A 23098-nucleotide genomic window follows, 5' to 3' on the forward strand; every position below is an offset into this window, starting at 1 on the left:
TCTTGGACGTGTTTAATGTATAAAAAACTGACTGCCTGCACATCGACCTTACGAAATTGAAAAAATTAAGTAACTTGTTTGAACCCATTGTACAAAATTATAATTTTTATAAAATTTTTTTTATTAATTATTAACTTTGAAATGTAAGTTTCTTTTATGCATATCTTCTGCTCTAACTCTCCGCTTCCTTTTGAAACCACTCTAGTAATTCGAACTTTTTTATTTTTCCAGAGGTTGTTTTTGGAAATTCTTCAACGCATCGAACATAGCGCGGCACTTTGAAGTGGGCTATTTTACCATGGCAAAATTTCTTCACATCTTCGTGTATGAGCGTGTTTGCACCAGAGCGCAAGCGTATGTATGCGCAAATCTCCTCGCCCATACGCTTATCGGGTACACCAATTACCTGCAAAACATGTAAGTATAACAGTACGATGAGAATTCGAGGTAACACAATTATGTGTATGTCACTAATTACCTGCGCTTCAAGGATATCCTCATGTGTGTCTAGAAAGTCTTCGATCTCCTTTGGGAATATGTTTTCTCCACCACGAATAATCATATCTTTTTTACGACCGGCAATACGCCCGACACCATCGGATTGTAGTATGAATTTGTCACTTAAAAATAAAAGAAAATTTGTCAATAAAATTTAACAAAGTGGCCTTGTTATCCGCAACACTCACCCAGTCTTGAGCCAGCCATGTTTATCTAGCGTTTCCTTCGTTTTATCCTCATCGTTTTGATATTCCGTCATAACCAAATAACCACGAATGCACAATTCCCCCAACTCACCGAATTTCACCACCTCCCCTTTATCATTGATCACTTTTGCCTCAAGGTGTTCGTACAAGCGTCCAACCGTTTGACATGCTTCCTCCTTGCTCTCTGTGCCCTCTTGTATAAAGAATGCTGCACATCCTTCCGACATTCCATATCCAATTAAGAATTCATTCAAATTGAATAGCTTTTTTGTTTGTGAATAGATCTCGGGCGAACAAGCCGCACCACCCACAACGCCCAACTCTAATGTATGAATTGGGTTTTTCAAAACCTTCTGCTGTTCCAGCATACCCACATACATCGTTGGCGTGCCCAATATGATGTTGCAACCTTCGTTAGCGACACTTGCCAATGCCGCCACACTATCGAACGTTGCACTGGGTAGCACTAATGTAGCGCCATGACTTACGGCAGCGTTCAACACACTCAAACCGAAAACATGGAACATAGGTAATGTCATGCATATATACTTGTGCTCCTTATGCATCTTGAGCGCCTTACCGAAATAATATCCTTGATTAAGAAAACTGAAGTTACTTAATACCGCTAACTTAGGTAGACCAGTGGTGCCTGAAGTAAATTGTATATTGCTTGCGCTTTCCGGCTTAATATTTTTGACATTTTCATTTAACTCATCTATAAGTTTAGCTTCCGTTGAAGACGATTCACTAAGCAATTCAGCCCAATTTGTGAACTCTCCCAATGAGGACTCGCCAGCTATGACAACGTGCCGTAAATGCGGAAATTGCGTATTTTCAATCGTGCGAGATCCAGCTGCACTTGCAGTTGGAAATAAATCTTTCAAAATCTTGTAAAAATGCTGCTTGCCGCATTTTTCCGTTGTTATTAGCGTATGAACTTTGCCCTTCTTCAGCGCATAGCTGAGTTCCTGTGCCTGTAGCGCTGGATTTATACAAGCAGTTACATAACCTCCCAGCTGTGCAGCCAAGTAACTAATGTACCATTGTGTGCTGTTTGTGATCCAAAGGCCCACAACATCCTGGCGTTGCACGCCGAGTTCTTGAAGTTTTACCGCCAGCTTTTCGGCTTCATATTTGACCTCTGCAAAGGTGTAACGCTTGTTTTCATAACACGAAATGAGCGCAGGTCGATCTCCATACTTCGCAGCGGCTTTCTGTATCAGCTCTCCCAGTGAGCTGTACTGCAGAGGCTCCTTGCCTGTTTGGTGAAAATAAGCTAAGTCCGAGTAGCTGAATACGAATAAAGTTTTAGCAGATTTCAAAGTTATAAAGTGGTCAGTAATCACCTTCGCTTATCTACTTGTATTTGATAAGCTGCTAATTTCGTGAGATTACAGTTCACATTTACTTTTCTGCAGTGCGCTACGACACTGAAAATGCTCGTATATAATTTCATTTATAAGCGTCTCGTATTTAGAATTGAACGAAAAGAAAGAGCTTATCACAATAAGTGTTATCCGTTCTGCGCGCGCTAGTACACTGATTTAAACAAGAGTGACCCGAGCAAGCGAGTAGCTATCGCCAGTCAAAGCTTGAGGTGTATGTTTGTTTTGAAACTGGAGAAACTGACCATATTCGAACGAGAAGCATTACAAATGTCGAGTACTTTATTTGACGGACTTTTTATGAGAGAGCTCAATAAGCATGCTCACTTTATACTCAGCGTTCACTCATTCAGCTCAACTAGCTTAAAGAAGCTTCCATTTGAATCGGTGTTTGTCGTTATGCCTTTGAATAAAAGCGTTGGTGCGTGACACCAATAAGTAAATCCTAAGAAAACTAAAAAAATTCTAATAAAAGTGACTGCGCTGCTTCAGATTATAAAATTAAACAAATAAAAAGGCTTGAATATAGAACTTAATTTTAATACTAATCAAGTAATAAATATAATACAAAGATAATTTAGAAATGTGGTTGATATCTTTCGCAGACTTGTCTATGGCTAACTGAGCTGACATTTTAACTTTTTTCTTTCTACTACAAAGAAGAATGCATTAGAATAAAATTTTTACACATATCCAAACATATATACTTACACAGAATTAGTGTTACTTATATATTGGTGTGGTAACCCAATCCCCAAGGAAATAGAATGTTTAGTTTAGCTGCGAATTTGTTAAAAACGTAGAACCGCATTGTCACCTTAACCACTTGCTTTATTGATCAGTTCTTTGGAGTGTCGCAAAACCGGTAACAGGCAAACAAACATATCACCGCCGCTACTTAGTGATATCTAGTGAACGTTGTGAGAGCAAATATTAAAGAACACACACATTCGTCAAGAATCGTATTGTAATTACTCAACACATTTAATTTTTTCATACACAACGATACACCGAACACTTCACACACAAACGTAATATTTAATAATTATTAACCCAATCTAATTATGCCCAAATGTTTCAAGTAGCCACCTCTGACGCTCTCGAATTGGGTGCTCGCTACGCTCTGTTTTGCTCGTCGCATTAAACAAATTTAGTCGTGCACTGACTGTTGGCGGCACACTAATGTGTTCAGACTATATATAATATCTTATATTGTGTGTTGTCAGCAAAGTCTGAAAATATTCCACTTAACTTATTAATACAACTACAAAATATTGAATTTAATAAATAAAAGAAAGCGTGTCACCAAGTTTTATCGTCATTCTGAGCGTCGCATCTATGTTTATCAGTTCGTCGCATAAATAATAAGACATATTTGCTCACACGCAACTGTCTTTGAGGTCTGCGTCGATTTAGAACACTGAAGCGACCTTCACCTTGAATTAAATGATAGTGCGAGCTATGATGAGCAGCAAAAGGTTTGCAATTACTCAGCATTTTTATAAAAGTGTGCTCAGCAGATCGCGCAGGCAGCGTTCTCACATTTGGCTTCGTCGGTGAGTATAGGTGTGCAAATAGAATACATAATCGACACACAAATTCACGATCATTACAATCGTAAGACTAACAACAAAGCAAAATGTTGCACTCTATATGTTTGTATATATGTATCTATGTAAATAAAAACAATTACTCAAAGACAAACAAATAAAGTATCGCTAGTGCTATATACTCTAGTCAACTTATAAAGCCTTTTACATATATTGATAATTTTCACTATCGTTTCATTTAGTTTATCTGTGGAACCTCCAGCGGCTGTGAAAGGACACGACTCTCACCCCGCCCACTTGCATTATATTGGCAAGCAGCCTTTGGTATATCGCAGTGTTGGACAGGAACTTGAACGTGCTGTTGCCGAATATGGCAACACGGAATCGATTGTTTCGTGTCACGAACAAAAGCGCTACACATTCCGAAGTCTCATTGAGGATGTGGATCGTATTGCTGCCGGCTTATTGAAGCTCGGTCTGCAGCAAGGTGATCATGTGGGAATTTGGGCTCCCAACAATATGCACTGGTATCTAACTATGTTCGGAGCAGCACGTGCCGGTTTGGTGTCGGTAGGCATAAATCCCGCTTTTCAAGGGCCCGAAGTTGAATACTGCCTGAAAAAGGTCAAAGTGAAAGCATTAATCATGCCGGAGACATTTAAATCGCAGAACTATTATGAAATTATTAAAAGTATTTGTCCGGAGTTACCAGACAGCGTTAATGGCTGCATAAAGAGCGCCAACTTGCCTCATCTAAAGTATGTCATCGTTGACACCCCGAGTATACTGAAAGGAGCACTTACTTTTAACGATTTACTCGGTTTGAGCGACCCAGCTGAACGTGAGGATATCAGGCGACTGCAACTTCATATTATGCCAGACAGTGGTTGCAATATACAGTTCACCTCTGGCACCACGGGAAAACCGAAGGCCGCTGTTCTATCACATTACAATTTCGTTAATAACGGTATACATATCGGCAATCGTAATCAACTCGACAGTAATTCTCGTATCTGCGTGCAAGTTCCGCTTTTTCATGTCTATGGCGTGGTAATAACGGTAATGGCTGCGATGACACATGGGAGCACCTTGGTACTGCCGGCAGCCGGGTTTAGTCCATCCGATTCGTTACATGCCATTGTCAATGAGAAATGCACCGTTATACATGGGACACCCACCATGTACGTTGATCTAATCAAGAAACAGAGAGAACTGAAACTTCCGTTAGACACTGCGAAAATGGCCGTCACTGGCGGTGCGCCGTGTTCGCCTCAACTTTTCTTAGATATTAAAAATGTTTTGGGCCTAGATCATGTGCGCACCGTTTATGGTTTAACGGAAACCACAGCGGTAATATTTCAATCCAGAGCGGGTGATAAAATTGAAAACATTTTGAACACCGTAGGACATTTATTAGAACACATTGAAGCCAAAGTGGTCGATGCCGAAGGCCATATAGTGCAGTTCGGCGAACCAGGAGAGCTTTATGTGCGCGGCTATGCCACAATGTTGGAATACTATGACGATGCGGAGAAAACCAAAGAAACCATTGGTAATGATAAATGGCTAAAAACAGGGTAAGTGAAATTTTGTAGGCTTCATGATAAGATAAGATATAAGATCTTACATTCAAGTCTATGAAAGTATTAAGTTCGATTTAACAGTTGTATGTACAACAGGGAAAAGTGACTAGTTTTTACTCTATTTCAGCGATCAATTCATTTTGCAAGCAGACGGCTATGGACGTATTGTTGGACGTTTGAAGGAGATGATCATACGCGGAGGAGAGAATCTTTTTCCCAAAGAAGTTGAAGACTTTCTCAACTCACATCCAAAAATCATTGAAGCGCATGTACCTAATTAACCCATATTACAGTTGTTGGATATGAAGGTTAAAAATACTCAAAACCTCTCTCTCTCTTTCTCTCTGTCTCGATTATCCAGGTCATCGGAGTCCCAGATGAACGATTGGGTGAAGAGTGTTGCGCCTTTGTGCGGTTGCAAGATGGCGAAGAGACCATTACACATGAAGAAGTGAAGGAATTCGCCAAGGGGAAATTGGCACACTTTAAAGTTCCTCGTTACATAATACCGGTAAATCAATTTCCTAGAACTGCCTCAGGCAAAATACAAAAGTTCAAGCTCGCCGAGACTTTCAAAAAAATGCAGAAATAAAAACACTAGTGTCTATTTAGAAAGTTAAAAGAGGCTTGTACTAATACCTTACTAAATGGACCTAAAAACCAAGGAAAGTATTTATTGAAATTGTAAAGTCACACATAATTGTAAAATAAATTACTTAATTATTAACAATAATGCTGAAATTGTTTTAAAATCTTTCTTTTTACACTCTTGCAACATGTCCACGCCCACTCCCCATATAACGGTTTGTTAAAAACTACTAAAACTGCAATAAATATTTAACGAAATGCGTCAGAGACATTAAATCATCTGAGATGACACAGAAGGGCTTTATAGGATTTATAGGAGTGTCAAAATTGGACGATGGGTGTGGCAGCGTCCACATTTTGGTGAAACCACATATCTCCGGATCTACTTGTCCAATTTCAACCAAACTTGGTACATAAGATTAATGGGACAGCAACCACGCCTACTTCCTCCCATATAACAGAACTTTAAATTTCATCTGATTTTTTCACCTTCCAGTGTACAAATCAAGCATTAATTAATATATCGGGGTACAAATTTGCACGAATATTTCTTTTAAGTTCTGCCATCTCATGTCTAAAAATTATCAAAATCGGACCATAACTATTAAAGCCCCCAGATTCAGAAATGTGGATCCCAGAGCCTATGGCTGACCTTCTGCCAAAAATATCGGTCAATATGTGAGATATATAATTTAAATTGGAGGAAAATATTTTTTTTAACAATAATATATTCATTTGTCAAAAATGGGTTGAATCGGATCAATACTTCCCTTAGCCCCCATATCCTAATATACAGATTTTCGAACTTCCAGTTGACTTAAGACCCATATATCGCCCAATGTGAGAGTTATTTGAACGAAATTGAGAAAGCGGAATTGTTACTAATAACAGTGTATCTTGGTGCCTAAAATTGATAAAATCGGGCGAAAATATGCCTTAGCCCCCAAATAACTGATATTCACGATTTTGGCTGACTTTATTCCATATATATGTGCATATTTCTAACTTTAAATATTTATAAAATTAGTTGTAAATAAGTTCTCAATCAATTTAGTATAATTTTCGCTGAGGGGTACTAAAACATAGTAATAAAACTTAGTAAGTCCTTTAAAATAAGTGAATACGATATCAAATTAGATTGTAATCCATTCACGGTTTCGTCGCACAATGAAGTTGAATCTTTTACTACATTTCTTAATATAAATTTTTGTCAACACCTGAAGGTATTTACCCGGCTTTAATCCTTGCAAGTTGCAAGAGCATAAAATTTTGGGTTACACCCGAACTTAGCCCTTCCTTACTTATTTCTGCTGGGCTTATCTCTATTGAGTTATTTATATTGTCCAGCTTTTATCAACCAAAACAGAGATAGAACAACACAGTAAGTCAAAAACGCTCTCTGTTTGAGTATATGAAATTATCAATCTATGCTGTTTAACTGAATCAAGCCAAAGTTGCCGCTCTGATCCAATTAAAAGTAATAATACTGATATTTTTTGTTTATGTGGAACAAGTTCTAGTTCGTATCAGAGCGGCTTAGGCTTTCTTATAAGGGAATTTGTATATAGTTTATGAAATCAGTCTTAATGCAAAAATATCTCAAATACCTCAACAATTTTTGATGATACGTTTTTAGTTTATTTTTTTAATTTGCCAGGGAAATTTTGAAAGTAGTGGTAACGCTAGATAGGACATTTATTCACCAATACATGAGTACTATTGAAAACCGTGCGAACGAAAATCAGGCAGTTCGCCTCAGCATTGCTATGCGCCGGATCATTTAGTCGTACTCGCGACGTCGTGCGTGAATAACCACATTAGACCGACTACCCAATTTATACATGGTGAATGTATAAGTAAATTGTGACTTCGAATTAAGCTAAACCTTGTGCGTACGCGTGACAGATCACAACGATCTAACGACAATCATATAAATCATATTTCATGATTACTGCTAATAATTTGATAATTCTATAAACTAATTGAACTGCAAATTATTGTAGCTTTATACATTCATAAAAACGTATTTATTAGTACTTTCATTAAAAAAATAACAAGATGTACAAGAAGAAGTTGCAAGCAATTTCACGACTCGTAAGCAAGCGGATCCTTGCGACTAATGGCCAACTTTCGTGATTTCAATTGCGTAGGTGAGTTCTGCGGAGATTTAGAGACGAGGACCACTCCCAAAATGTTGCACATAAGAGCTTATTAGACTTAATAATTTTTGAAAGCGATCTCGTTAACGAAACGTAGAGCTCTGTGGGCATTATTAATTTAACGAGTTTTCAACGTCTGCTTTGTGACTTATGTCTTTGCCTTTTCACTTGATTTCACAGTTCTTTAGTTCATTAATTGTATTACTCCGTAGCTTTGGGTGTATTTTCGCAATTATTTCTAAACACCTCAATGCATATGAGTAATATAAACATGTAGGGGCAATAAGGGTGAATGCTTTAGGTTTATTAATAAGGCTATTAATTCAACAAACGGCACTGGAAAAAGAAATGGAAATCACGTCTGGTTTGAGTTCAATCTAGGCATATAAGTATGTACATACATATGTCATACCTACACTTATATGTATGTGTTATTATATGCTATGACAGCATAGTCCCGCAGAAATTGCGGCGAGTCAGATGATACTAATAGTATGTGTTTGGTATGAAGATACCCTTTAGAACTTTAGAATTACTGGCTACAAATATTTAGTTGTAAGAAATGTATATATTTATATATGTATATATATAGGTCTGGCACCTTTTTTTGAGTAATCCGGGAGTACTATCTTTATTGTTTAATTCACACGCTACTTCCACACGCGACACACTTCTTTTCATACATCGATATCAAAACAACTTGTTATCTGTACTATCGTATATTGGCCAGAATAACCCGTTGTTTTACGATTCAATATTATAATCTTCTACTCGTGTTAACTTTCATATTTGGCGCATGGCTTTGTGCACATACATAAGTACGTACATATTAATTTGATAATAAATTAATAAAAATTAGTCAATACTTTTTATTGCTCATATGCAAAACAAAACAGGAATATTATGATTTCAGTGATTAAGAAACCTGTGAGAAAGTTGTTATCGCACAATCTACAGACATTGAAATTATTTTATGATAGTTAAAAGTAGCAGTACTCTATAATTTATTGAAAGGAGTACTCCACGTTGAGGATAGTGTACTCCAAACTTAGCCAAAGTTCATTTAAATATGTGGTCCACGCATAAATGCGTTGTCCTAGGGCAGAACTACGCATTTCACTTCATAACTACTCTCAAAACCATTACTCCTTAAAGTAACTGCGGGAAATCACTATCGAAACTACATTTGCGGTTTAGTACAAGCATTTCGGAAAATAAGACAAAACATTTTATTTTCAGTTACACACGTAAATACTTACGTACATAAAGGGCTCTCCAATAGAAGTGATACGATTTCTAAGTGTCGTTTCGGCCATTTCATGTCAATATGTCATGATATGCAATTTTTTTTTTTTTTTTGGTAAGTTCTTATCACTCTTATTGACGAACCCTTTGTTGCATGCATAACATGCATAATTTGCATTTAATTAATATTTTTCACATCTGTATTCATTTTCGTGTTAACATGCTTATTGAGAGACAAACTGTTTCTCTCTTCTAACACGCAGTCGCTTATACAACGAGCGCGAGCAATTATCTTGCTTCGTGCCATGATTGGTCCAGTATTACTTTAAAAAAGAACATTTAAAGGAGTGGTACCATTAATGGACCACTTAGTCTAATCAGTCCAACTAATAAGATAAAATAGAGTGTAACCAAACATTGGTCCCCTGGTACATTGTAAAATTATAAAGAGCATGAAGTTTGAGACGATGACTGTCGGGAGATTCGTTATTTGAGGACGAATCTGTGCATTGAATTCATAATGTTTAAGTAATTAATCATCGTAGATACACATAAAGTTATACATAACTAACATCGGCGAACTAATCCACATTAAATGTGTGTTGGTAATGCCGCTGTACATTGTTTTAATGTAATCAAAGAAATATTTTTGTTATTCATATGTTATTATCTTTTCAGTCAATCTAATCTATAAAATAGCTTTTTCGATCCAAAATAAACAATATGATATTGCTCAACATTTATATTACAAGTTCTTATATTTTGTTTGATTTGCCACATTCTTTCGGGTGGTGTTAGTTGTGTCGAGTAATTGAGATAATTAGTGATATACATACGTTTTCCATTATATCCCACACAGCTTATCTACTCAAATTCAAGCGGCTGTTAATAGGCACGACTTTCATCCCGCCCACCTGCATTATATTGGCAAGCAGCCTTTGGTATATCGCAGTGTTGGACAGGAACTTGAACGCGTTGCGGCCGAATATGGCACTACGGAATCCATTGTTTCATGTCACGAGCAAAAGCGCTACACATTCCGAAGTCTCATTGAGGATGTGGATCGTATTGCAGCCGGCTTATTGAAGCTCGGTCTGCAGCAAGGTGATCATGTGGGAATTTGGGCTCCCAACAATATGCACTGGTATCTAACTATGTTCGGAGCAGCACGCGCCGGTTTGGTGTCGGTAGGCATAAATCCCGCCTTTCAAGGGCCCGAAGTTGAATACTGTCTGAAAAAGGTCAAAGTGAAAGCAATAATAATGGCGGAGTGCTTTAAGACACAAAACTACTATGAAATTATTAAAAGTATTTGTCCGGAGTTACCAGACAGTGTTAATGGCTGCATAAAGAGCGCCAACTTACCTCATCTAAAGTATGTCGTTGTTGACACCCCGAATAAATTGAAAGGGGCACTTACTATTGACGATTTGCTCGATTTAAGTAACCCAGCAGAAAGAGTTGATGTCACAAAACTCCAGCGACATATTGTACCAGATAGCGGATGTAATATACAATTCACCTCCGGTACCACGGGTCAACCCAAGGCAGCTGTAATTTCGCATTACAACTTCGTTAACAACGGCATACACATCGGTAATCGTAATCAATTGGACAACAGTTCGCGCATTTGTGTACAAGTTCCTCTTTTCCATGCTTATGGTGTCGTCATCACTATTATGGCCGCCATGTCACATGGAAGTGCTTTGGTATTACCAGCAGCAAGCTTTAATCCTGCTGCCTCGTTACATGCCATTGTAGACGAAAAGTGCACCGTTATACATGGTACACCCACGATGTATGTTGATCTCATTAAGAAGCAAAGGGAGCTAAATTTACCACTGAAGACAGCAAAAATGGCCATAACTGGTGGCGCAGCGTGCTCACCGCAACTATTTTTGGACATTAAAAATGTTTTAGGCTTAGAGCATGTACGTACGGTTTTCGGTATGACCGAGACAACGGCAGTTATATTTCAGTCCCGCGCTGTTGATAGCATGGAACAAATTTTAAATACTGTCGGCCATCTGCAAGATCACGTCGAAGCGAAGGTGATTGACGCTCAGGGCAAAACAGTTGCATTCGGCGAGCGTGGTGAACTGTGCGTACGCGGATATGCTACGATGCTGGGTTACTATGACGACGAAGAGAAAACTAAAGAGACCATTGGCAGAGATAGGTGGCTCAGGACTGGGTGAGTAACTTGTGTTTTACTCAAACATGCACTCATAATAAAAATACAATTTTTATCGAACGCAGCGATCAATTCATTTTACAAGAAGATGGTTACGGTCGCATTGTGGGACGCCTGAAGGAGATGATCATACGCGGAGGAGAGAATATTTTTCCGAAGGAAATCGAAGACTTTCTCAACACTCACCCGAATATTTGTGAAACTCACGTATGTAAAAGTGTTACATTACAGTTTATTCCTCGCATAGATCTATTTAAATGTTCGCTACTTTCAGGTGATTGGTGTACCTTGTGAAAGAATGGGTGAGGAATTATGCGCCTTCGTACGTTTGCATGATGGCCTCCCGCAGATATCGCGTCAAGATATTAAAGAATTTTGCCAGGGAAAACTGGCACACTTTAAAATACCACGTTATATAATAAACGTTAAAGATTTCCCAAAGACCACTTCCGGCAAAATACAGAAGTTCAAACTCGCCGAAATATATAAGAAAGAACATAAGACACAATAATATTGGCGAGGGATGTAAAAGTCCACAATTTCTAGAAAAAAGTATGCATTTTTTATTTGATAGTTTTCATATAGAGTAATATAAATTAATCGTTTAGTACAATGTTTAATAAATTTTTAAAATGAAATTTTTATATATTTTTAGAAAGGTTAAAACGACTAAAACTGATTTTCAATTATTGACAAAACTAAATAAAGTAGAGAGTGTAGAAAAACTATAAGCGTTGCCTTTATATCTGAGCAAACAGTATATTGGTTATATTATGGTTTTAAGCAAGAAAATACTCTTTAACATAACGGTATTACAATGATGCATCGCAAAGAACTATCATTTCAATAAACATTCACTTAAGCATAATGTGCTAGCTTCAATTGGCTGGCCTTAATTATCCGCACAAACAATGAAAATGTTAAGAAAATAAGCAAGAGAGCAAATATTTACAGGACAATCAGACAGTTAACACTATATTTTATTTGGAAACAATCACATCACAAATGCACAAATGTTTGTATACACATTTGGTTATATCAAGAACTTGTTTCGTTTGACGGCACTTGCGCCCAGTTGAAAATAGGCGCATATATCACTGGCGATCCGCTGGTTGGGTCGGACAGATTTTCGCTAAGTACACGCACAATAAAGCTCAAGGCGCCAGTGGCGTTTTGCGTCAAATTCAAGATGGGTGCTGGAGTTGTTGTCGTTGTTGTCGTCGTTGTTGTCATCGTCATTTGGCCGCAAAACATGTTTTTTAAGCTTCTAAGTAGAGCCAAACCAAATGCAGTGGATTCGTAGAACAAGACGGAAAAAACTAAATGTGTAAAATTAACATGCTTCAATCCTGAGATCTTAAACTCCAACACGAAGACTCACCTACTACCGCAAGAAATAGTTTCAGGTTCATTTTCTGAAATGATGGCAGCAATACGATCAAAATGTTAGTTTCAAAGTAAAGCGCGAGCTTTTTATATGTATACTCGTTAGACGACCCGCTATCAATTAGCATATTAATGAGTTGAACATAATGTAATAAGAAAATCTTATCTAACAGGGTTATGCATTCTTTTAATGTCACACAAATTAGAGGCGACAATTTATGCTTAGACACGCTCATGAGATGAACACTCTGGATGTATTATATGTGTGAAGGTGAGCATTGTTTAATCTTGTAAGTGGTGTATGTTGTCACTTCCAAATTTATTTTCCACTGAAACCAAAATAGACTCGACCATGGTGAACCGATTTCATAGACATACGAACATACCTTGTCGGTACATTCACGATTAATTTAAAAAAAAATATTGAAACATTATAAGAAATTTATTGTTCATTAACTTAATTATGTGCAATAAGTTATAACATCACGTTATATGCCAAAGCCTATTATGTAATGGTGTTAAGTTGTCTGTTGGATACTATGCTTCAGCAACTGGATACGTTTGTTATTGTGCGATTTCGGGCGGGCTTTCGATAGCCTCTCCATTTACACCGACCGGAGCTGCAGGGGTATTTGCAATGGCAGGTTGAACCTCGAGCACGGGCGTTGTAGCAACCGTAGCTGGTAATTCCGTAGCGCCGACTGTGGTCATTTCTAGAGAGACCGGACCGCTTGAAGTAGCTTGAGTCGTAGCTGCAGATTCACCATCAATAGGTGATACAATTACATAAACTATGGGCGAGAATGAGGTTGGCCGATTATCAGCACCTGAAGTGAAGAGTGGACTCAGTAGTGAAAACTTTTCACTGACAATACTGCCAAATAGAGTTGGCAACATGAATGATGAAGTGAAATCTCCCAAAAAGCAAACCAGCAAAAATGTCGCTGAGGACGAAAAATGATTGTTATTTAAAAAAAAAACTACTGTCATTTCGAGTACAAAACACTTTATATATATTATATAACTTACTGAAAAGACGTGAAGTTAACTGCGAAGCCATGTCGAAGCCGTGCAAACAATGTGATAGCTTTACTAACTGAACTCCAAGAGACCTAGTAGTGCTTATATATGGTAAATTTGCTCACAATATATGTAATGTTATAGCTCGAATTGTTACTGCAGATGTTTATATTTGTTGTTGTCAATTTGCAATACTCTATTTATCTATGTAGGCCTATTGTTTCTTTGTTATCACACCATAAAACATGTTCAAATCTTGCACTTTGCCCTGTTCTATTGTAATTCATACGCATTGCAAACTTAAAAGAGCGCACTAACCCATCTAGGCATCGAGTATTGATCGTAAAGTTTTTTTTTTGGTTGGAAGAACATACGAGTACATTATGAAAACAATAATTTTTTTCTATTAACCGAAAGTAGTACATATAAACAATTGATAATAATATGCACAGATTTACAGACTTCTAAATTTTGACACTGAGCACTTAATTACTTAGCATGAATGTGCATAATGAGCCCAGTTGTTCTCTCTTAAAGTAACAAGTAATAATAACATTGGGTCTTTAGCCACTTAGTCATGGGATCTACTTGTATGACGTTTAAAAACTATTGTTGCTTCAGAAATGAGCAATAGCAGCATACGACATGATCAGCAGCAGTGGTGGATCCACAGAGGGGAGGTTTTGGGGTTTATCGCCGCAAATTCTACTACATCGACATTGGTAGAAATATTTCTTTCGAAATATCGCATTGACATCCAACGTACAGCACGGATTTCGCACGCAATAACTACCTTCGGTCCACACAACAGCGCCAATTTTTGTGATGCCAGAGGAAACCGCTGATGCCTTGAAAGAATCCGGATCAGTTTGGGTTACGTAGACCCGATCGTAGTGTATTGTACTTTATGGAAATTGACATCAAATTATAACTGCTGCAATAAATTCATCGTTAAATTTTCACAAATAAATACACATAAATTCTTAATTTGAAACAATCCATTTCATATATTTCGTTATATTTATTGGTTTTTCAGCATTTTCCTTCCATTCAACGAACCCAAGCTACAATTTTTTTTTTCAAGCTTATCAGACATTCCGCTCTTAAGAAAATACGCTGCGTTGGCATATCCTGGGTTTAAAGATTCAATCCTAGGAAATTCATGCCGCCGAGATACATACTATAATCAACGTGAATATTTAGTTTATATTTCTCATAGTTCTGCATTTTTTTTTTATTAACTGCATTTGGGTAATTTTTCATCCCTCTTAACGGTGACAATTTCATTTAGTTTGCTTGCTCCATACATATGGTAGAGTACAATGTAACTGTATTTATTATATTGTAAGGAGGTCTAAAGGTAATGGGTAAACCATGTAGTGTGAGTTACTTTATTTTAGGGATTTCAATTATCATTTTAGTAGCATATATGTATAATAAATACCAACACATACAGATTTGCTTAAATTATTTTCCATGCATTCAAGTAAGCCTACATACATTTTTATATAAAACAAATAAACAATCAATATAAGTTATTTTCTTAGTTTTCTTTTTTAATTATAATGCACATTCTTGGATATAATTCATAATTTAATGCAGCTCAGCTTAACGTGACAAAACTGACTGACTGACCGACCTAGTTGACTGACTGACTGACTCACCGACTAACAAACTAACGAACTTAAAAATTACAGTTAGGTAAGTAACATACAGTAATGTAATCTTAATATTAAGGTACACATTTTAATTAAAATTAAATAAATACAATTAACATGAAATAAATTAAAAACTAAACAATTTCTTTAAAGCTAAAACATTTCTCTCTCCCCCGCTTCCGCCTGCGACACTTGTAAGTGCGCGCACGTGTAACATATCAAATAGCCAGTAGCTTATAATGCTTGCTACACACACATATAGAGATTTAATTCTTCAGGTTTCGTATCATTAGTGGACTTCATTTACGGGCGCTAATGTTGCTAATTAAGACTGCATTAGACGGCCTGATTCCATGCTCAATTCAAATAACTGCGTTCAACAAAGCAGTTCGCACAAAAAATAGTTTATTCATTAAAAACGCTGCCTAGCCGTGGAGTGCTACTAAAATATATATTGACAGCTCCCAACTTTTGTGTAAGTAACTTCACAATATAATTCCATGCAGCGTTCAAATATCTTTCTTAACAAATGCATGTGCTGTTCCGTTATAGATTTTATACTCAAAACATTTTGCATTAAAATTTTAAATATTAGCAAAAAGTAATTTTTTTAATACAAAACTCTTACAACAACTTTTGCACTCTCATTTGGCGAACAACAAAGCGGAAATTCCCTTTCCTTACACAAAGCTTCTTACTCTTATACCAAAATGAATTTTTTTGTCTAATTTCGACTTGGGTATATAATTCTTACGAATGCGAAATTATTAATTTTTATCATTATTATTATTCTCTTTGTTGCACACGAATTGAAAATGACAAATAAATCGGTAACGGTACATTATTTCCTCTTTTTGCATTTAAACAAAATAAAATAAGGTTAACTATAGATACATATATTCTGCGCTCAGCGCGTTACTCTCTGACCAATGTCCACTTCACTACAACATACAAATACATATTCTATTGGCCAGCCTTTTCAACCAAACTTCGTCCGTTCATCTACCACCAATGTATTCAAGTTTCACTCAACCTTCAAATGGCGCTTGTCCTAAGCTGATGAAATGTGAGTACATTAGCAGTAAAATAGTTGCAACTTGTTTAACCTCTTATCGGCTTTTATTTTGGTTTTGCTTTACTTCTCTTTATAAATTAATTTTTCTTCTCTCTATCTCTTTTAGTCGATTTGCCAGTAAAATTCGGCAGCAAACGGCTTAATCCCAACTACGAAAACTCACATGCCGGTTCAGAAGCTATCGTCTTCGTCATCTTGTTCTTCTAATTCCTCTACTTCGTCTTGTCATACTGTTGAGCCGTTTGTGAAAACCTCTGGATCATCGGACCAACTAACTTCCATTGGTGTGCCGTTTAGACTGTGAATTTTATCCAAGAGCAAAACTTCTTCCAGTGACATGTGTGAGTTCTTTAGCGATGAAGTGGAGCCTGTGGTCGCTGATGAGGTCGACACTGAGCAAACAATTTCATCGGAGGATGCTGAGCAACCTTCGTCCTCGGAGTTAGTGCCCGATACCATAGCTTCGCCTGCAGATTCTTGTATCTCATGGAATTTCTTTTTAAGATCATGTACAGATGCGTGAGTGGGTAACGATTGAATGTCTAAACGCTCGCCCGAGTTCAATTTTGATGTGTCGCACGTAATGAGCTTTCGCGTGGGTGCGCTGGTTATTGAAGTGCGTTGAAAGAGTGAAGTCTCGTGTGGAACTGTCTCCTCCGAGACTTCTGAGCACATTGTTGATGTTCGTGGCCGTATCGCATTCGCATGTGGTGAACTCGAACTGATCGGTTCTTTCCAGTTAATCAACTCGAGCTGATGCTGTTTTCGTGCACTAGAACTTGAGCTTTGTCGCATTAGCCGTTTGCCACTTTTTGTGCCTACCGATCCGGTATTGAGAGCGCCAGGGCTAGATTGCCCCGGTTCGGTGCTCTTTACACTCACTGATTTCGACCGTATGCGCGAGTGCGAACGTGTGCTGAACTCGTGTCGCCCATCGCTGGAATGTTGTCTCATCACTGATGTGGCAGACATCGACTGCGATAATGGGTTGGGACCCACACTACTATTGTCATTGCCATATGTGGGACCGCTACCAACACTATTCAGTGATGTGTTTATGGCGCTAGAGCAGCCAGACAATTGACGGCGAGTCGAAGGACTACGCTCGACCGAACGGAATGAACCAGCTCGTTTGACCATCTTCGACGCGGCCGCTTCGGGTGTTTCATCGTCCATTTCAAGTACCCACGAAACGGAATCCGGCTTCTCAATCACACCTTTAACCACGGGCGATGTCGGTGGAGAGATATCTTCCATCTGTATATTGATTAGCGAGGATCCGTTCATCAGCTGAGACCGATTTAGTAAGCCAATACTGGACTGACTTGTATTTATCGAGTCCACAGCTGAGAGCTCGTGTAATTTTGTTTCTACAATATGTAGCTGTTCCGAGCGTTGTTTGAGCTGCCATTGCAACTGCTCATTATCATAACTAAGACGTTTACGTTTGACCATCTCGTGGTTATAAGCTTTCTGCATTTCATTGATTTTACGAAGAAAGTCCCTATGAAAACCAAGACAAAAAATGTATATTATTATATGATGAAAATTGTTGCGACTAAAATGTAATTCCTTATTGTGCTCAAGTACTTACTTCTCCTTCTCCGACTTGATATCCAGCTCTGACTTCAACATTTCATTGTTTGATTCAAGCAAAGATATTTTCCCCTGCAAAACACCACGTTCCTCAGCATCACGCATTAGCTCCTCATTATGTTTAGTCAATTTGGAAATCTCTTTCTGTTTTAATTCCAACACACAATGCAAACTATCCGCTTCACTTTGCAGACGCGCCAGTTCCGACATACTAGAGTTGCGCGGCGAACTAATGCCGCTGCTGCGATCCAGGCTCTCGTTAAAGCTGCGCTGTGAGGATCGTAAAACCGAAATCTCATCCTGCGACAGATTTAACTTGTCGCGCAAGTCGCGTTCCCTGTTCTCATTGGTAGCTCTAAGCCCACTGAGTTCCTTTGTCAGCGATTTCACACGTTCATTCAAGTTATTCTCGCGGTCTGTAGCAGCTTGGAAACGTGCGGCGTAGGCATTTTCAGTGCTAGTCAATTTTTCACGCAACTCTTGCTCTGAAATCGCCAATAAATTGAAACGCTCTTTTAATTTGAGTTCGCGTTGTTCGACTTCATTAAGTTGCTGTTGCTTTTGTGTGAGTTTATTATCAATTTCTAAGCGATACGAATCGAGTGTACGCTTATGTTCCACGACTTGTGCTTCTAGTTGTGACTCGAGTGCTGCGAATTTCTCCTGAGCAAAAGCTTGGTAATCGGAGAGACTTGTTTGTGCTATAAAAAAAGAACTACCGTTATAGCTATTGTTTTTAAATTGAAATTCGAGTTTGTTTACCCTTCTCCATTTCGCAGCGGTGCAGAGCCTGCAGGTCTTCCTCGCGCTGAGTATAATAACCCTCTTTGTCGCATAGCTGATCCTGTAGGCGAGAACAGTTTGATTTTGCTTCATCCAGCAACTTTAGAGTTGTGCTTAAATAATTTTGCATTTTCTCCTTCTCTGCCTTAACACGAGGGCAGGCGAATGCATCCAACTGAAATATAGGCATACAAAATTTATTATTAATGAAAATTAATTATGTTTCTGCTATTTCCTAGACACAACACAAAGCTGAGGCTCACCGTTCTTGTACTCGTCACATCGTCGTCATAGTCAGAAAAAGCTTCGGAGCAAAGTCTGCTCCTTTTCCTATTACTAATCATTTCAAATTGATCAATCTTCTTTTTCTTATTTTTAATACCCAGCATTCTGCCAAACATCTTAATATTTTAATCTGATATCGTTTGAGACTACATAAAATGTTTAGAAAAATTATTAAATTATTCAAATTTCTTTCCGCCGCTTTCGACTTTTCATCATATACTGACTGGTCTTGCAATTTTTCTTAGTTTTATATACAGATGCGCTCAAATCTTACAAACACGGCAGGTAATCGCGAACGAGAAGGAATTTTAACTATTCTCAGCTAGTTACTAAGTCGTTGCTATATATACTTATGAAGCATGTGACATTCGGCAAGCAGGTTAACATACAGCACGCGGTATAAACAAATTGCTGGGTAAATACATACGTACATATGTATGTATTTCAAACGAAAAGAGATTTTCACGATGGCCAAGGAATGGTTTTCGGCTGCAAAACGCATTTCGAAACAAAATATGGCTGCTTAAGTATCTTAATTACGGTGAGAAGCGAAACAAAGGACAGCTCCGCCAAAAGGTGTTCAACCTTTCTGGTTAACTATTATGTGCTTGGTTTTCGCGTAAATACATATGTATGTAGGCATGAATTTGTGTCTAAATAATAATATTCTCCGAATTCATTTAAATAGTGGATGTAAATACGCTGTTTACTACGGGTATAAATTTTCCAAAGTAGAAAACCAACGTCGGGTTTTGATGTCGTTTGAAACCCGATCGAGAAATTATATGAAAACCCCAGCTTAAAGCGGACATTAGATTGTGTAATAAAAACCACATTTTAAAAGATTTTCAAGTACAAATACATACATATACATATATGAGTACTCATAGCAGCTATCATTGTCATTTCAGAAACAAGTCGGTAAGATAAAACCAAAAGTTTACGAAAGGAGCCGTTACTTTTATTGTAGTGTGTTTGACAGAAAAACTATTGATTCATGACATGAATAAAAGCAGAGCTTTGTCAACAATTACTGTGAGTATGTAACAGTTAGTTTCGTTTGTGACGTTGGTTGTGGCAATCTTGCCTCACTCATTATTGTAGTAAAATGACTACTATATGTATGTAGGTATATTTAATAAGCGTGAGTTCGAATAAGTAATTGGATAAGTAATATGAAAGACCTAAACAATTGTTGCATAAGAAAGTCCTGAATGAACTATAGCTTGATGCTAGTATTTGTTAAGCAATTGTTTACAGAAAAATCAGCTTAGCAAATACCCCAAAATACATACATACTTATGTGTTACCTGATTGTCTCTGCTGCATAACATATTATTTCGATTACATTGTTTTGCATGTATTTATATTTCTTCTCAGCAGAGTAAATATCCATAATAACGATTATTATCTATTTGTTGAAGACCCATACATTTTGGGTTTTCCCAGTAATCTAGAAATAATCCTTGCTATGCTTGGAGAAAACACGATGATGCAATTCATATTTTGCTTCGAATATTTGTAAAAAAATTTTTTAAAAATATATTTATGTATATAGGTACATACATATATATTTAGTTCTTGCCATTATTGAACAGCCAGAAAATATATATTTACAATCTTCAGGTCAAACGCATGAAGTCAGATGATAAATTCAGTAGTCATACACTTTATAATGAATATGCTCATTACAACTGAAATTTATATATTAATTTGCATACCTATACCTAAACACTCCAGTAGGAGGATTAACCGAAGCGAATCTTAAATTTGCAGTGGAAAATATTTTTTAAATACTTTAGGCATCAGGCCACACACATACGAAGTTATGTTCTGAGGTACAATTTAGTTGAACAAGTGTAGACTGCATTCATATATAGGTATATACATACATATATATATATTAAAATTCAAATGCCGTTATGTGCACAAGTATACAAGGCTACACAAATGTACTTATGTATGTATGGACGGCGAGCGCTTTAATTTGCAACAATTTCGTCTGGCGCCAGCAAAGCGACGCGCGGCCGTGAGCATCATTTAATAATTGCATTTGCCGTTTGGTTACACTTATACGTACTTACACGTAAAACCAACACATATTTAACCTAAAGTAGGCGTACTAACGGAATATTCATTCGCTGTGGCAATTTTTTACAGATTTCCTCTGTTTCTAATATCAAGGATAATTTGCAAAAAGGCAAGCAGCGTAATACTCTCTTCATTCATTGAAAGTCGTCAATTACGGATAAATTTTTAAATACTCTACACACTCTATTAACAGTTATTTTGTGTTATTTGTGCCTTTTAATCACAAAGGACTTTCAAAGATGCAATGAAGTGTAGAAAAACCAAGTAGATACAAGCGCATATGCCTCAATCTTCAGGTGTGTTTGTGTGCGAGAGGGTATGTACTCACATCATGCACCGCGTACTGCAGCAACACGCCCAACACCTCGATGCTTTTGTTGCGTTGCTCTTCCTGCAGTTCTGTCTGCTCCAGGTGCCGCTCGATCGCTTCATAGTCCAGTCGACCGTTGCACGAGTGCCGATTCAAGTATTTCAAACGCTGCAACTCCGACGCATCCAATCGCTCCGCAGCTCCGGCACCCGACACAGCTGTATCCTCAGCGGAGCGTTGTTGTTGGTGTGACTTTTGTAGCAACGCTTTGCCGCGCGTCGGCAGGAATTTCGACTGTGTTTTCTGTGAAAGAAATTTCATTTACAGCGTATGGTAAAGTGTTGTAGGTCATTGCTAGCGAGGTTGTAGGACTTACTTTTTCCAGCAACATTCCGCTGACTGTGACAGCAGTGGCAGCTGACGCCGGCGTTGTTGTTGTCTTCTTGCCATGATGCCCCAGTATAGGTGATGTGGTTTGTGAATTTGTGCGTGTTGTTGTTGTACCATTTGATATTGTTGTTGTAATGCTATTATTGTTATTATGGTTGATCTCATGCAATTCCGTTGGTGCATCTGTGTGCTTGACATTTTTAGAAGCCGCAGTGCCAATACCACGATTTTGATCTGCAAAAAGCATAAAAGAGAACCAAAAGTTTTACTGACGGTCGGAACGGAAGTGAGTTAAACTTGTTTGTTTGAAAATATAAATGTGCGCAAAAATAATTATGTATGTATATCTGTAGTTAAGCAAAAATATTGAATGAAATGTCACTGCCGGAAGTTAGTGGGGGAAGTGTTATTAAAAAAATGCAAATTTAATTAAATTATTTTTAGTCAAGCTTAAGGCACTTGAGGCAATGTAAAGCGTCTGCTGCGTTAGCTTGTGCCGTTTGAATATTTGGTTTATGCCGGTGTCTCTATTTGGCGCTCGCAACGTTGGACGCGCCGGTCCAAACAAACCCGAAGGAAAAAACATTTTTACAATTTCCATAAAATTATGGATAGCCACAGATATGGCACTACAACATTACAACATTAAAACATAGAGAAAATGCGAAGCAAAACAACACAAGCGAGGGGCAATGAATTGCGGAAAATGTGTGGTTGTGAAATACACTGCCTTTACATGGAACAAGTTGTTGTTCAAGGCATAGCTCTTTTTCTACATTGAGTGTACTTGATTTCGTCGTTAACTGCCATAAAGTTTTATAACATTATTAGTAAAAAGCATTTAATAATTATTAGACTGCTGTCTGAATTATTTTCGACTTAATATTTTGACCTAACCTCAACTCGTAACTTCGAAATGCAACAGCAAAGCAGCTTTAATCTGAGCTCAAAAAAAAATAAATTTTGAAGATTTAAGTTTTAAAAACGACAATTTGACTGTTATGGTGCGTGACTAGGAACGTAACAATATCTCCAAACAGATAATGACATAATAACCCGTAATCCTTGTAGTCTGGCTTATGATGGGAAAAGCCAT

General features: G+C 37.6%; 5 protein-coding genes across 6 annotated transcripts in view; 2 read left to right on the top strand and 3 right to left on the bottom strand.

The window, feature by feature from the left end:
• Positions 1-97: 97 nt before the first annotated feature.
• LOC106619327 (medium-chain acyl-CoA ligase ACSF2, mitochondrial) lies at positions 98-2540 on the bottom strand. Its single transcript, XM_014237367.3, has 4 exons — positions 2051-2540; positions 687-1994; positions 479-620; positions 98-406 (listed from the first exon to the last, which is right to left on the bottom strand). The coding sequence occupies exons 1-4, from the start codon at positions 2158-2160 to the stop codon at positions 173-175; spliced, it is 1794 nt and encodes a 597-aa protein (XP_014092842.2). The 5' UTR covers positions 2161-2540; the 3' UTR covers positions 98-172.
• A 533-nt stretch (positions 2541-3073) lies between these two features.
• On the top strand, positions 3074-5955 carry LOC106619335 (medium-chain acyl-CoA ligase ACSF2, mitochondrial). Its single transcript, XM_070107104.1, has 4 exons — positions 3074-3645; positions 3882-5216; positions 5350-5491; positions 5584-5955. The coding sequence occupies exons 1-4, from the start codon at positions 3536-3538 to the stop codon at positions 5812-5814; spliced, it is 1818 nt and encodes a 605-aa protein (XP_069963205.1). The 5' UTR covers positions 3074-3535; the 3' UTR covers positions 5815-5955.
• Positions 5956-7552: 1597 nt separating this feature from the next.
• LOC106619334 (medium-chain acyl-CoA ligase ACSF2, mitochondrial-like) lies at positions 7553-12046 on the top strand. Its single transcript, XM_070107108.1, is given in 4 exon segments — positions 7553-7960; positions 10074-11408; positions 11474-11615; positions 11683-12046. Coding segments are annotated over 4 exon segments (1806 nt in total). The 5' UTR covers positions 7553-7868; the 3' UTR covers positions 11920-12046.
• Positions 12047-12355: 309 nt separating this feature from the next.
• LOC106619330 (uncharacterized) lies at positions 12356-14652 on the bottom strand. 2 transcript variants are annotated; one of them, XM_014237370.3, is made up of 3 exons: positions 13824-14652; positions 12790-13738; positions 12356-12675 (listed from the first exon to the last, which is right to left on the bottom strand). In XM_014237370.3, the coding sequence occupies exons 1-2, from the start codon at positions 13852-13854 to the stop codon at positions 13359-13361; spliced, it is 411 nt and encodes a 136-aa protein (XP_014092845.2). In that variant the 5' UTR covers positions 13855-14652; the 3' UTR covers positions 12356-12675; positions 12790-13358. The 2 variants fall into 2 exon arrangements, with proteins under 2 accessions (XP_014092845.2, XP_069963210.1); XM_070107109.1 differs by having other exon boundaries at positions 12356-12727.
• A 142-nt stretch (positions 14653-14794) lies between these two features.
• Positions 14795-23098, bottom strand: part of toc (toucan) — a 108868-nt gene continuing 100564 nt past the window's right edge. The window contains exons 6-10 of the mRNA XM_036369386.2: positions 21989-22236; positions 21631-21915; positions 18906-19101; positions 18142-18844; positions 14795-18051 (exon numbers count right to left, since the gene is read on the bottom strand). Of these exons, the coding sequence (XP_036225279.2) occupies positions 16773-18051; positions 18142-18844; positions 18906-19101; positions 21631-21915; positions 21989-22236 (2711 nt within the window). The 3' untranslated portion in view covers positions 14795-16772. The remainder of the gene's footprint in view (positions 18052-18141; positions 18845-18905; positions 19102-21630; positions 21916-21988; positions 22237-23098) is intronic.

This window comes from Bactrocera oleae, chromosome 3, assembly GCF_042242935.1.
Source record: "Bactrocera oleae isolate idBacOlea1 chromosome 3, idBacOlea1, whole genome shotgun sequence".
Taxonomy (NCBI): domain Eukaryota; kingdom Metazoa; phylum Arthropoda; class Insecta; order Diptera; family Tephritidae; genus Bactrocera; species Bactrocera oleae.